At 37.0% G+C, this 14,605-nt stretch overlaps 2 protein-coding genes across 2 annotated transcripts; one reads left to right on the forward strand and one right to left on the reverse strand.

Annotated features, from left to right (window-relative positions):
* Positions 1-8,836: 8,836 nt before the first annotated feature.
* On the reverse strand, positions 8,837-11,351 carry LOC130998816 (probable leucine-rich repeat receptor-like protein kinase At1g35710). Its single transcript, XM_057924222.1, is given in 4 exon segments — positions 8,837-9,473; positions 9,556-10,047; positions 10,050-10,264; positions 10,345-11,351. Coding segments are annotated over 4 exon segments (2,097 nt in total). The 3' UTR covers positions 8,837-9,090.
* Positions 11,352-11,413: 62 nt separating this feature from the next.
* LOC130998817 (chloroplast envelope quinone oxidoreductase homolog) lies at positions 11,414-13,797 on the forward strand. Its single transcript, XM_057924224.1, has 2 exons — positions 11,414-11,418; positions 13,156-13,797. The coding sequence occupies exons 1-2, from the start codon at positions 11,414-11,416 to the stop codon at positions 13,682-13,684; spliced, it is 534 nt and encodes a 177-aa protein (XP_057780207.1). The 3' UTR covers positions 13,685-13,797.
* Positions 13,798-14,605: the final 808 nt, after the last annotated feature.

Consider the following 14,605-nt stretch of genomic DNA (forward strand, 5'->3'; position numbering starts at 1 on the left):
TCGGTGATTCTGTAACTGCAATATGAATCGCGTGCTCGTATCTGCTTGATACTGTTTAATTAAATAAATCTCGTATTTCGACATGTGATTTCCCGCCTCGCTAAAATCGATAGGTTATAAAATGAATCTAAATTAAATCCGTAGATTTAATTCGTTCGTTGTTCTAATAATTAAATTAAATTCGCAGATTTAATTAACTTCACGAGTCGGAAATAAACCACAACTTAAGTACATAAATAAATAATAGAATCGAAAATTCCATCTCGCTTAATAAATAACATGACTTCGCTAAGTCAGTTATAACTGTTGAAATAATACCATTGACTGCTTGACAATATAAATTCAGGATCATAAGCTGAATTCATATCAGGATAATAACCGGGTTTCATTCACTGATGATAAATAATAATCACGCATTACTGGATTTAATATATATATATATATATATATATATATAAAAGAGCGGGTCACTACAGATAATATTATCCCTCCTGTGAAAATGAAGAATGAGTAAGAGTCAAATTCTATTTTGTAGGAAATGAGGGAAAATAAATGAATGATTTAAATTAAATGGTGAAATTTTGTTTATACCTCATTTTCCGATAATAAATTTACAACCAAAGAGAACGCACTCTAATAGTGTAAGAGGGTGTTTATTAATGAGGAATAGCCTGATATACAAAAAATATAGATTAATTCATTGTTTATTCAGATGGATTGAAACTTTGGAATATCTCCCAAGGTTTTTGATAAGGGTTAAGTATCAAATAAGCCCCTATCATAGTGGCCATTTTCACGTTTGGCTCCCTATAGTCGAAGTTGGTCCAATTAAACCCTCATACGACCTAAAATCGAACAATTGGGCCCTCTGCCCTAACGGCGACTTAACAGCCGTTAACTATTTTATTTTTAATTTTTTAATTTTAACAAAATTAATTTTTCGCCGGAAATGCACCATGGGTTTTGACCGGATAAAGCCAACTGGCCGGAAACACACCAGATGAAGCCAAAGCAATCACCGCCTAGGGTTTCGCGCCGCTGCCTGCACAGCCTCCGTTTGCCTATCGTCGACCACCTTCTAAACTCGCCGCGGACAAACACGCAAGGAGGAGGAGGCGCGATTAAAATCGCCCCTGCCTGCACAGCCTCCGCTGCGATTCAGGACTTCGCACCGCCTCACAGCAACCCCAGCAACGGAAACTCTGTTGGGAATTGTTCATGGCGGTTGGGCTGCCAAGATTTGCCGGAGCAAACCCAACCCCCAATCGCCGTCGACTCCCAGACGAACGCCAAGGAGCTGCAAAACCTGCTAGGGGTTAGACGAGGTGGGGTGAGGTGAGAGAGGGGGATTCGGCGGCGGGCTGCGGCGTCGATGAGAGAGGCGGAGGTAGGGGAGGAGGAGCGGTGGATGAGGGAGAAGACGTAGTGCGGGAGAGAGGAAGAGGGAAAGGAAATGGAGGGGCAGAGGCTGTGGAAGATTTTCCGGCGAGTTTCCGGCTAGCTTGGCGAAGTGCAGCCTACGCAGCACACCAAAAAAATTAAAAAAAAATTAAATTGAAAATAGTCAACGGCTGTTAAGTCGCCGTTAGGGCAGAGGGCCCAATTGTTCGATTTTAGGTAGTATGAGGGTTTAATTGGACCAACTTCGACTATAGGGAGCCAAACGTGAAAAGGGCCACTATGATAGGGGCTTATTTGATACTTAACCCTTTTGATAATTAATTTCTATAGTTTGAGCTAATTTGCTTGATTCTTATCCAATTGAAAGGAGTAAGATTGGAGAAATCCTAATAATGAGGATTAATAAATATACTCAATCGTGTATATTATCAATATGAAAAGTAAATGTTCTTAATTATATATTATACTTTTATTCACATAATTTTTTTAAGGTAGACTAACATTAGTTCATTATTTTGTGACTTCATGAAATATTATCAAGATAAGTAATGACAATTAATTAATCCACGTACGTTGTACATTTAGCTAGATTTGCTTGAGTTGTTTTCTATTCAATAGATGCTTTTATGCCCTGAAACTCAAATTTGAAGATTACCCCAAGAGATCTTTAAAAAACTTAACATTATATATGCAAAAATAGCAAGCTATCCATCTATTGAAATTTATCTTTCACATATAACATAATCCACCAACTTCACAAAATCCATTGAAATTGGTAGCTGGGCAGAGGGGAGTTGGAAGTGGAAATTTGGGTGGAATAGAGAACTGAGAGGTAGAGAGATTGATCAGCTTCAAAATCTTACTGTTTTGTGCCATAATTTCCCCTTAACAGCAGGTACACGAGATGGATGGAGGTGGAAGGCAGATTCAAAAGGTTTTTTCTCGGTTAAATCGGCATACAAAATTACTGGCCAAACAATGACGCCGGGCAGAAATCACAACGACATTCCGGAGTTCACTTCAATTTGGAAAGCTCAAGTTCCCTTCAAGACAAAAACTACAGTGTGGAGATTACTCAAAGGAAGAATGGCAACATGTGAGAACCTCATTAGAAGACAAGTTATCACCCAAAATGCAGAGGCCGATTGTATTCTTTGCAAGGAGCAGATCGAATCCTCTGAACATCTATTCTTTTCCTGTACAGCAACTTCTAATATCTGGTACGCATTATTATCTTGGCTTGGAAATCAGTCCGCTCTCCATACTAAAGCACTGGATCACATGCTCTCTTTCACAAATCTCGGAAATAAAGAAGACACCGCACTCCTGCTTTGTATATGGATTTGCTCAGTCCGGTGCATGTGGAAAACTAGGAACGATTGCAAATTCAATCAAGGAGTGTGGAAACAGGAAAAAGTGTTGGCGGAAATTAAGTCAAGAGTTTGGGGGTGGAAAATGGCATACAATGTGCCGACACATATCAATGATTTTAGAGCATGGTTTTCTGAAGCGAAGATGCTTGTGTAAGTTTGACAAGGGTGGAGGTTGGGTGTACAGTCGCTGAAATGAACTTGCTTTGGGGTGGTGCTGATGGAGGGGTAGGAGTCGCTTGTTCTTTTTGTTTAGTCTGGGATGGAGCTTGGGTGTATAGCTGCTGATGCGTCTTAGTCTTGGGGTGGTTTTGAAGGAGGGGTAGGAGGTGCTCGTTCATTGTATTTTTCTGGTCTGTTTCTTTTCTCTCTTGCTGTACCTTTTGTTCGAGTAAAAGGTACCTCTGGTACCAAAGCTTGACTTCTTTTCATTTATAAAATTCCCTTTCCTGATCAAAAAAAAAAAAAAAATCCATCATAAGTTATTATTGTTGTTTCTTTAGATGATTCTTGTCATAAATATTTGGGTTAAAGCGTAATAACAAAGGTCTTAGAGATGAAAGTAGGAAAACTAAAAAAGCAAGAAAAAAAACTATTCTTTTACAGTAGGATGGCAAAAAGCTTCACATAAGACAAAAGTTGAAAATAAATTTTACAAAAAGGACCGGTCGTTGTGGAACTCATGTTGAGCAAAATAATTGATATTAATTTTAATATTTGTATAATTTCATCTTGGTGGATAGACCGTTATAAGATACTTAAGATTTGACATGTGATATGAGAATAGAATGATATCGTGTGTCTAAAATACATAGTGTAAAAAATAAAATTATTTAGGTTTAAGTATGAGACTTAGTCAAGAGCTTTAGGACACAATCAATGTAAATGTGGAAATGAGCGTAGAATACAATAAGAAGAATCTAATGTTAAAAAGGCGTACAAAGGTGTTCTCTCTAATTTTACTGATTTTACTACATTATTGATTATGTTGTTTGTTTACTTATGAAAAGACGTAGAGGTCTATAGTGCAATTGAGTGGAAAGTAATGAATAACAATATACAAGAGAATCAAGAATTGAATTCTAAAAAAGACTTTCCTAATAACATTATTCCACTTCACTTCTGAAGAAGGAACGACATATAATTAACTCTCTTTTTGGATGATATGCAACTATAATAATTGTAGCTAGCCAAAATAACAATCAACTTTATAATTTAGAAATTTTTTAAAGAATTAGTAGGGCTATATAAGATGAGAGCAATGTGTCTTTGGTTATTCTTATCTTTCTCAAGCAGATTAGTTATATATAATGAGTATCATATAATTTTGAGGGTCCTAATTGTACATATATTAACTTTTGTTTCATTTTTTGTGTATACTTTCTTATACGTACTTGCAAATATTTATTAAAATCAATTATTAACAATTAATAGTGTTATCATTTTATTTTATTTTCCAATATATTACTGTTTAGATGCTAAATAAGAGATTATACGTGCAACGCACGTGATTTCAGCTAGTATTATTAAGTATGTAGTATTATACAAGTAAAAAAAGTAAGTATTATTTTAAGAAAATATATATAATATGTTTGTTACCAAATTTACTTTTTGCTACGTCATAGGAAATCACAACAGTTGGCTTCTGTGCAATTATTTGTTCAAGGTCATCTCCTTCATTTTTCGCCATATTTTCCCATAAAGATATTTCTACAATTTCACATCTGCGAGAAATATTGAGTAAATTAAATTATAGTTATTTTTCTAAGGTTATGAACAAATTATAGTATATGAAACATTAAATAAAAAAAATAACATATGCCTATACTATATATATATATATATATATATATATATATATATATGCATTGGAAATTGAAAGATGGATGCGAATAATAAATAAAGAACTTACTTTTTGTTCATGAGAGTTATGTTTCTCACAGCCTTGATCACTCATTTGATAGGAATTTGTTGACTTTTTTGTCCTTGTACTAAAATTCCAGAAATATCTGTGACATTTTATTCATATAATTATATATTTAGATTTTAATGTATGTTTTATTTGAAAGAATATTTTTAACTAATTTTACTTACCTAACACTTCTTCCTTGTCAAGCTTTTGTTCCACATCGTTGAACTCCACAAAATTATATGGTATTTTATACTCGATCTCGTCGAATGCTTCCTTTATACTCCCTCCGTTCCACTAGACTTGGCACACTTGCCTTTTTTATTTGTCCCACTAGAATTGGCACTTTCCTAAAATAGTATGTGGTCCCTACTTTCTCTACTCACATAAAATAAGTGGACCCTACCTACTTTACACTCTTAACCCTTTATTCTTAATCTCTGTGCCCAACTCAAAGTGCCAAGTCTAGTGGGACGGAGAGAGTATCAGATTAACTATCTTTTTAATGTTTTGATGCAAACCTGTTTCGCCCATTGGAAAAAGAAGTGGATATTGCAATGGATCATAACTTCCATAATAATGCTTTATTCTATGTTTGTCGCTGGAATGAGGATGAACTACAATATCCCGCTCTAATGGGATATTTTCATGAAACAATGGTGTCAAATGGCCACATTGAACATGCAAACACAATAATTGGCCACTAATTGAAAAACACAAATTATGGCCATTAATTAGGCAATATGCCTAATATACCCCTAATTGGGCGGACTGGGTAGGGTCAGGAGTGCGGGTCGCGTGCCGGGTAGGATCAGGCACGCGGGTCGGGTTAGGCACTTATGGCACTATTAGTGCCATAAGTGCCAACGAAATTTTTTTTTACTCCCCCTGCCCTGTCTACCCCCCAAACCCCCGACCCCACCCACCCCCAAGCCAAAAGAAACTTTTTAAACACTTCCCCTAGGGTTTAGATATTCCATTTAGGGTTTAAATTATCCATTTAGTGTTTAAATGTTCCATTTAGGGTTTAAATGATGCTGTTGTTTCTATATTTGTTCTGCATGTTTGACACTTATGGCACTAATAGTGCCATGAGTGCTAAAAAGACCATTTTACTTTATTTTATTTTGGATTTTCGTTGGCACTTATGGCACTATTAGTGCCATAAAATAAAATAACAAAAGTAAAATTTGATTTATTTTTATCTAGGGGGAGTAAATTTTTTTTTTTTTGTTTTTGGCTTGGGGGTGGGTGGGGTCGGGGGTCTGGGGGGTAGACAGGGCAGGTGGAGTAAAAAAAAATTTTCGTTGGCACTTATGGCACTAATAGTGCCATAAGTGCCTAACCCGACCCGCGTGCCTGATCCTACCCGGCACGCGACCCGCGCTCCTGACCCTACCCAGTCCGCCCAATTAAGGGCAAAAACGTCCCAAAGCTATAAAAATGGCCAAAATTTATGTTTTTTCAATGAGTGGCCATAATTTGTGTTTTATGATCCATTTTGGCTATTCCAAAATTTTAGTCTATTTTCATTATATCCCTCAACCCATATAGCTGCATGTGAAGAATTATATACTTGTTGATCTAGGTTGACATCTTTAGAAATATGAAGCTGAACACTAATTAATACTCCCTGTGTCTCACAAAAAACATGAACATTTTTCCATTTTGGAGTGTCTCACAAAAACACGAACATTTCTATTTTAGTACATTACCCTCTATCTTTTATCCCTTCTTTTCATACTTATTCACAAAAAAATCATCATGGTCCACCAATATTTTTCCTTAATTAATTCATTACTCTCACAACACTTTTTAAAGTGCGACTCATTTTTCACTCACAATAATTTTCAACTAATATTTCTTAAAACTCGTGACATTCTCAATTGTTCATGTTTTTGTGAGACGGATGGAATATTTATCAAAATTGAAATTTTAAAAAATTATATACCCTAACTTTGAATTAATGAACTCAAATAATTAATTATTAATTCAAATAAATATAAAAAATAATTATAAACCCTAATTGAATTTGCGAATCCTTGTTAATTATCTTTTTATAATATTAAATCATAATAAATTAAAATTGAAGAAAATATAATTAAAAATTATAATAAATTAAGAGTGGTACACACAAAATAGTGGGACAGCGGATTTCCATTCATATGCAGGGCCAGGGATGTCAATCCAGCCCGAACCGACCCGAATAACCCGACAAAATTAGAGGGTTAGGGTTGTAAAATCGCAACCCGATTATAACTCGGGCTAATCGGGCTAGCCCGTTTGGGCTGGCGGGTTGAAGCGGGCCAGCCCGTTGGGCTACTGATTTTTTTTTAAATACATTAGAGTTTAGGCTTTTAAGGTTTAAGATTTTTTTAGATACTTTTTTTCTTTAATTTCAAACTATTGTTGAATATTTTTTTTTAATTTTTTTTAACAAAGTTGAACATTTTATTGTTATTAACTTATTTTATATAGTCTTAAAAAAACTTATTTTATATGTTAATATGTTATGTAATCTTGAATATATTATATTTTTGCATTTCATGCTTTGCTATATAATTTAGTATATCTTTAATATCTATGTATATTTTATACATTATATATTAGATCATTAAGAATAATAAAATACAAATGATAATTTTATTTTTACGCCTTTAACTTGATTAGCCCGATGGGCTAGCCCGAAACCCGAACGTTTAGGGTTAGGGTTGAAGATTTACAACCCGAAAAAATCTCCAGCCCGATTAGCCCGCACCCGATTAACCCGGAACCCGATAGGGTTAGCCCGAAAACCCGGTGGGCTGGCCCGATTGACATCCCTGCAGGGGCGTAGCCGGGGGCTAGAGCCCCCCAAATTTTGAATTATATATATATATATATATATATATATATATATATATATATATATATATATATATATATATATATATATAGGGTGGGGATCTACAAAGAATCTTCTTAGTATAAAGAATAAGGAATTAATCCTTACCATAAGATCTGAATAAATTAATGGTCCAGATTAACATTAATTAATAATTAACCTATATTTTTAATTTACTGAATAACTTTAAAAATCATATATAAAAACGTTGGGGGTATATTAGACATTTTGTCTATTCAGAAAACTGTCAATTCCTAAATTAACTCCAGTAAATTAGGACATTTACTTTCACCCCCACTTTCGTCCACTAAACCATCTTCCCCCACTTTCGTCCGCCAAACCCTAGAGGCAACGGCGATTCTAGTCTACTAGACGGCGCTCCATCTATACCAGATGACGCTTGAAGTCCATTTGCAGCGGCATTCTTCTATTTTCGCCGGCGAAAATCGAGTAAGTAGTTAGGGTTCATTTGTTTTGATTTAGTTCATCTGTTTATTCGATAATTCATACGAAACTCCTGTCAAATCGGAAACTTCTTTCGGTATCACAATGGCGATTAATATACAATATATCTGCGATTCATCCGAATAGATAGTTAGGGCTTTTATTTCTATTTGTTCTTGTTTCTTGTGTTATTCTGAATAGTTTAAGAAATAGGCAGAGCAAGGCCGCTCGATACTTTATGAAATGGTTATGAGATCGACAAATCAAGGTTTATATTGAGTAGAAAAGTTATTAAAACTATAACTTTTTGACAGTATTATATGGTACTTTCAAGTACCGTATGTTCATATGGTCCCCCCATGAATTTCCTATTCTATTCGTTTGAAATGTGGGCTATGGTGTTACAATAAATTTATTATATTTTCATGTTTGTAGGGACAATGACTAATAAGGGGAAGAAGATAGCAGGTTATGATTAAATTCATGTATTTATATATTTTTTTCAACTCTATACAGTTCTTATATCTTAAGTTTCATTTGAAATTTGATTTCAGATGTTGGCGAGCCATCTTCAAGTATAAATATAGCTCCTCATCCCCAAGGGCGAGAACCTGCGGTATCTTGTTGATTTAGTGAGACAAGGGAAGCTCAAGATGGTCATCGACTCGAGAACCAAGGCCGGCAACGCTTGGACGAAGAGCATCGACGGCCACGCCACCGGGAAAATCGTCATCGAGCCATAGACGAAACTCGGGTAGGTATACATTGTCATATTATTGATATGAAAGGATGTTTGGATTCTAGAATGTGTTCTTGTTTCATATAGTATGATACTATATATATGTTAATATTTGCACTTCTAGATGCCTGCCACTAGCATTACAAGAAAAACATCCAACTCAAAGATAGATACTCATAATAATGATCAATATCACCTTCAGCACCATCCAGTGTGAACAAGTTTTCAATATTTTGATCCAGTTCAGTTGAGGACACCCTTAACAAACCTAGTACTAGTATGTATCATAAGCACTTCAACATCTATCTTTAAGCTTATTAGTTAAAAAAAAGCAGTTGTGAGCTCAATCTGAATGCATTAGCTGCAGCACTGATATGGAGCGAAAGGGCATCGACAAGCGTGGTGGGTTCGCAGCGAGTTCCTGAGACACCTCCTTCATAGACGGCCGCGATTTCGGATCACAACTTACGCATTTGAGAGCTATTTTCACCACTCCAACGATTTCCCGGGACACTCTTACATCTTCATCTGGAGATGCTAGTCTCTTGTCCAGGAGTTGTTGCACCATCAAGTTTTGAGCAAACTGTGCGGATGAGGATGATCCCTTCGTCGTGGTCACGAAGGATACGAAATCCCCTGGGTGGTCCCCACACACGATTTCCAGTGCCAGAACTCCGAAGCTGTACACATCGCATTTCTCTGTAACCACCATGGTAAAGGCTAGTTCTGCAAGCAGCAAACATATCTATCATGAAAATTGATGGGGGGAAAATGTGTATTAATTCATCCAAGTTGTGTTTATGGATACCTGGTGCGATATAGCCGCGAGTTCCGACTAGTAGAGTCTGATTGGATGAGTCTGGATCCAACAATCTAGCTGTTCCGAAATCAGATAAACAACCTTCAAACTCCGAATCCAACAGGATGTTGCTGCTCGAAACGTCTCTATGCAGAATTGGCGGCGTGCAATCGTGATGCATGTAAGATAGTGCATTTGCAATACCCTTCACCACATTCACCCTCTTCTTCCAATCTAACTCCACGGCTTCGCTCTCGTCCTTCAACGCACTAAACAGGCTTCCTCTTTCCATGTAGTCGTAGATGAGGAACATGCTCCGCTTGTGCAGGCAATAACCGAAAAGCCTGACAATATGGCGATGGCGTATCTCAGAGAGCACCCTTGCCTCATTCCTGAAACACATGTCGTAACTAGGATTCTCTCCTTCGAATCTGTGAAGCTTTTTAACAGCAACGACTCTTCCAGTTGGCAGTTGAGCTCTGTAGACGCTCCCGTAAGCTCTGTAGACTCGAAGTCTGCTGTTGCTTGGATGATGTCTTGATGGGCGATGTTTCCATCGAAGTTCCATATCTTAAATATGTCTCCATGTCTCTGGTCATCATCAGGTGTGACTGCAGAGGCTGCTTTCCTTCTTAAGTAAAAGGTTAGAATCAAACCTGATGAAAACAAAAACACACATCCAAATAGTATCACCACACCAATGACAGCAGAAGTAACTCTGAATTTCCGAAGAACGATTCCCTTGAAAATTTAAGCCAGATGTCTAGTGGAATTCGACCTTCTAAACGATTGTAGGACAGATCGATTCCATCCAAATGCGAAAGAGATTCGGGAACTCTACCACAAAGATGGTTATGAGACAGATCGATATTCAAAAACTGTGCATTAGCAGCATCTCCAAACTCAAAAGGTATCCTTCCTTCGATTGTATTCCCACTGAGGCCTATTGTTTTAATTGAAGGAAGCATTTGTATTCCTGCCTCAAAAACACCTACCAACATATTGCCGTCCAATTTCAAGAATTCCAAACTTGTTAATTGGTTCATAGTTGAGGGCAGAGAGCCACTGATGCTGTTGTAGCTCAAATCAAGAACAATCAATTGCTGGAGGTAACCTATTCCCGACGGAATGCCATCGAAAATTCTGTTTTGAGAAAGGTCAAGCAGCTGTAAGTTAATGAGATTTGAAAGTGAGAGAGGCAGATCACTGTTGAGTCTATTGTGTGACAAATCGAGATGAGTTAGTTTGGATAAGCTTCCTATCTCAGGCGGAATGGCACCGACAATTCTATTATGAGAAAGGTCGAGCAGCTGTAAGTTAGTGAGATTTGCAAGTGAGAGAGGCAGATCACTGTAGAGTCCATTGTGTGAGAAATCGAGATGAGTTAGTTTGGATAAGCTTCCTATATCATGCGGAATGGCACCGAAAATTCCGTTATAAGAAAGGTCAAGCACATGTAAGTTAGTGAGATTTGCAAGTGAGAGAGGCAGATCAGTGCCGAGTCCATTGTATGACAAATTGAGATGAGTTAGTTTGGATAAGCTTCCTATCTCAGGCGGAATGGCACCGAAAATTCTGTTATAAGAAAGGTCAAGCACATGTAAGTTAGTAAGATTTGCATGTGAGAGAGGCAGACTACTGTAAAGATCATTGAGTGACAAATCTAGATGAGTTAGTTTGGATAGGCTTCCTATCTCATGCGGAATGGCACCGATAATTCTGTTATGAGAAAGGTCAAGCACATGTAAGCTAGTGAGATTTGAAAGTGAGAGAGGCAGATCACCGTAGAGTCTATTGTCTGACATATCGAGATGAGTTAGATTGGAGAGGTAACCTATCTGTGGTGGGATGGTTCCGTTAAGGCAACATGAGGTGAGATGAATTCTAGTGAGATGTGGAAAAGCAAACACATCAAAATGGTTTAAACTAAGAAGAGTAGTATAAGAGCAAACTTGGAGGCTCATCGCCGCAACATGAGCAGCAGCATCACAAGTAATGCCAGTCCAATTGCAGTGATGAGTTGTGGAGTTGTGAGGCCACCCAAATTTCATCAATGCCTGCATCTCTCTGCTCATGCTTGCTTCTGCTGCTTTCATCAACACTATGGCCATGATCAAAATGCGACTACTTATCCCAAAACCCATCATTTTTATTATTTGTGAGGATATGATTCCTTCTTCTTTCATACTCCATATTCTTATACTTAGGTGGAGTATATTAATAATTGAATTGACTTGGACTTAGAAGTCTACTCATGTCCATTACATTAAATTCATTTTCCAACCCAAACTACAAGCTATTCCACAACTTTGATTTTCTAGCCACTCTAATACACGTTTTTCCATTTCGAAAAGCTCATTATTGAATATTGACCGACGTATATGCGGGCACATGGGATCTTTTGTCCCACTATTTTGTGTATATCACCGTGTATCACTCTTAATTTATCTATTTTATAATTATTTTATATATAAAAAAATTATTATATTATGAACTCTAATTAATATTGATCAAAATTGAAATTTTAAAAAATTATATACCCTAACTTTGAATTAATGAACCTAAATAATTAATTATTAATTCAAATAAATATAAAAATAATTATAAACCCTAATTGGATGTGTGACTCCTTGTTAATTATTTTTTTACAATATTAAAACATAATAAATTAAAATTGAAGAAAATATAATTAAAAATTATAACAAATTAAGAGTGGTACACACAAAATAGTGGGACAGGGGATTTCCATTCACATGCAGGGGCGTAGCCGGGGGCTAGAGCCTCCCAAATTTTGAAAAAAAAAATTTATATATATATATAAAAGGTTGGTTTCTACAAGAAAAGAGAGCTTATACAAGAAGACAACAATTTTATTGAACGTTTGGGGTTTGAAACTTAGATACGTTCAACATAATTACCGATATGTTCATCAAAAATCTGGATACAAAATTTAATCATAATTGTTGACGCTGGGATTGCTTCTCTATTCTTTGAAAACATTTGTTGCGCTGTTGTCCGCTGGTTCGAACCTTCTCCCTTGAATCAATGCCGCTAAATAATAATAATAATAATAAAACGAAATTAGAAGAAACCCTTGGCTGCGCTGCTGTCCGCAGCCTCTGCTCCCGCCGCTAGCACCACCACCGCCGGCCGCTCCTCCCGCCTCTCAAAAAAAAAAAAAAACAAAATTAGTCTGTTTTAATTTAATATCAAAATTATTGAAAATTATGCAAATACGTACTCTTTAGATGATTTTTTTTGGATAAGCAAAATAAAGTTGAAACAAAAGACTGAAGACTCGAGATACACATGTAATTTTTTTTTTTTTTGAGAGGATGTAAAAATAATTTTTTAATGTCACATAAATTTACGGTAAAGGAGATTTTATTTGACGCCTATTTTCTCTTATCCTTCTTCTTCACCACCCACACACAGCACACACTGCTCCTCGCAAGAAAACACACTAGACACACTTCACTGCTCATGCATGTTTCTTCGCGCTTTCAGAGCTCAGCCCCTCTCGCATAAACCCCATTTCGCTCGCGTCGCTTTGCGCAGCTGCAGCGGCTCGCCCATTTTCAGCTAACGACGCCGTTTCCGACGTCTCAGCCCTGATCAAGAAGCCCATTTGGGAGAAGAGCGCTCGCTTAGAAGCCCTAGCTTCTCACTTGAGCCCGCACTCGGTTTCCAGAGTCATAGCAGCCCACAGCGGAGATATCCCACTCTGCCTCACTTTTCTCACGTGACAGCCACCAACATTGGCCTAGTGAAGAGCCTCGGAGCGGAGGGAGCCGCTCTCACGAGCCCCTCGGGCAAGAAGTACGACGCGGTGGTTCACTGCGCACCGCCCATCCCTTGGTCCGTCTTCGAGCCGAACCTGAGCTCGAACGGGAAGGTGATCGACGTCAGCTCAATGCTCACTTTTGCTGTGAAGAAACTCACATTCTCTAAGAAGCAGCTGGTGCCAATAGTACTCCTCATCCCCAAGGGCGAGAGCCTGCAGTATCTTGTTGATTTAGTGAGACAAGGGAAGCTCCAGACGGTCATCGACTCGAGAACCCCTCTGAGCAAGGCCGGAGACGCTTGGACGAAGAGCATCGACGGCCACGCCACCGGGAAAATCGTCATCGAGCCGTAGAAGAAACTCGGGTAAGTTATATATATTGTCATGTTATTAATATGAAAGGTTGAGAATGTGTTCTTGTTTCATATAGTATGATACTATACAGTACTTCCTCCGTCCATGAAAGAACATCCTAGGAGGGAGTGGCATGGGTTTTAAGAAAAAACATTGTTGAGCGTATTGAGAGTGGATAAAAGGTAGTTGAGTGTATTAAAAGTGGTAAAAATGTGTTATAATTAATATTGAGAGTTGTGAAAAGTGAAAAGTAAGAGTAATTATAAGTGGTGGGGTATAGTCCAAAAATAGGTAAGAAGTTTTTTTGTGGACATCCCAAAAAGGAAAAATATGAAGTTTTTTCGTGGACAGAGGGAGTATTGTTGATATTTGTACATTCATTGCCCTGAAACTATTTAAGTAGCCGGTATCTTATATTTCTATTTAAGGTCAATTGTGCAATTTAATATAGGGTTAATAGTGTTTTGTGTCCCGAACTTTCAGCGTTTTCCACAAAATGTCCCGAACTTTAAGTTTTTTCCATAAAATGTCCTGCTATACAATATTCTGTAACAAAAAAATGAATTATCTCGCCGATATAAAAATTTTGGGGACCGTCATTGTTGGAAAATCATATTAGTAACCACCATTAATTGTTGAAAAACGTTGAAAGTTCGATATTTTTTATCATCTTTTCGTCCTCGAATTTTATATAGCGGGACATTTTGTGGAAAAAAAAGCTCAGGGTTTATTAGGAGAAAATAAAAATTTGGGACGTTTTATGGAAAACGCTGAAAGTTCGAGACATAAAACACTATTAACCCTTTAATATATTATAAGTACATTTTAACTTATTCTGAGCCACAGAGAGAAACTGGAAATTAGTTTTGTCATGAAATACAATCTTAACAAATCTATACTAATAGAAAACGAGTCTAAGGT

Source organism: Salvia miltiorrhiza, chromosome 8 (assembly GCF_028751815.1).
Source record: "Salvia miltiorrhiza cultivar Shanhuang (shh) chromosome 8, IMPLAD_Smil_shh, whole genome shotgun sequence".
Lineage (NCBI taxonomy): Eukaryota > Viridiplantae > Streptophyta > Magnoliopsida > Lamiales > Lamiaceae > Salvia > Salvia miltiorrhiza.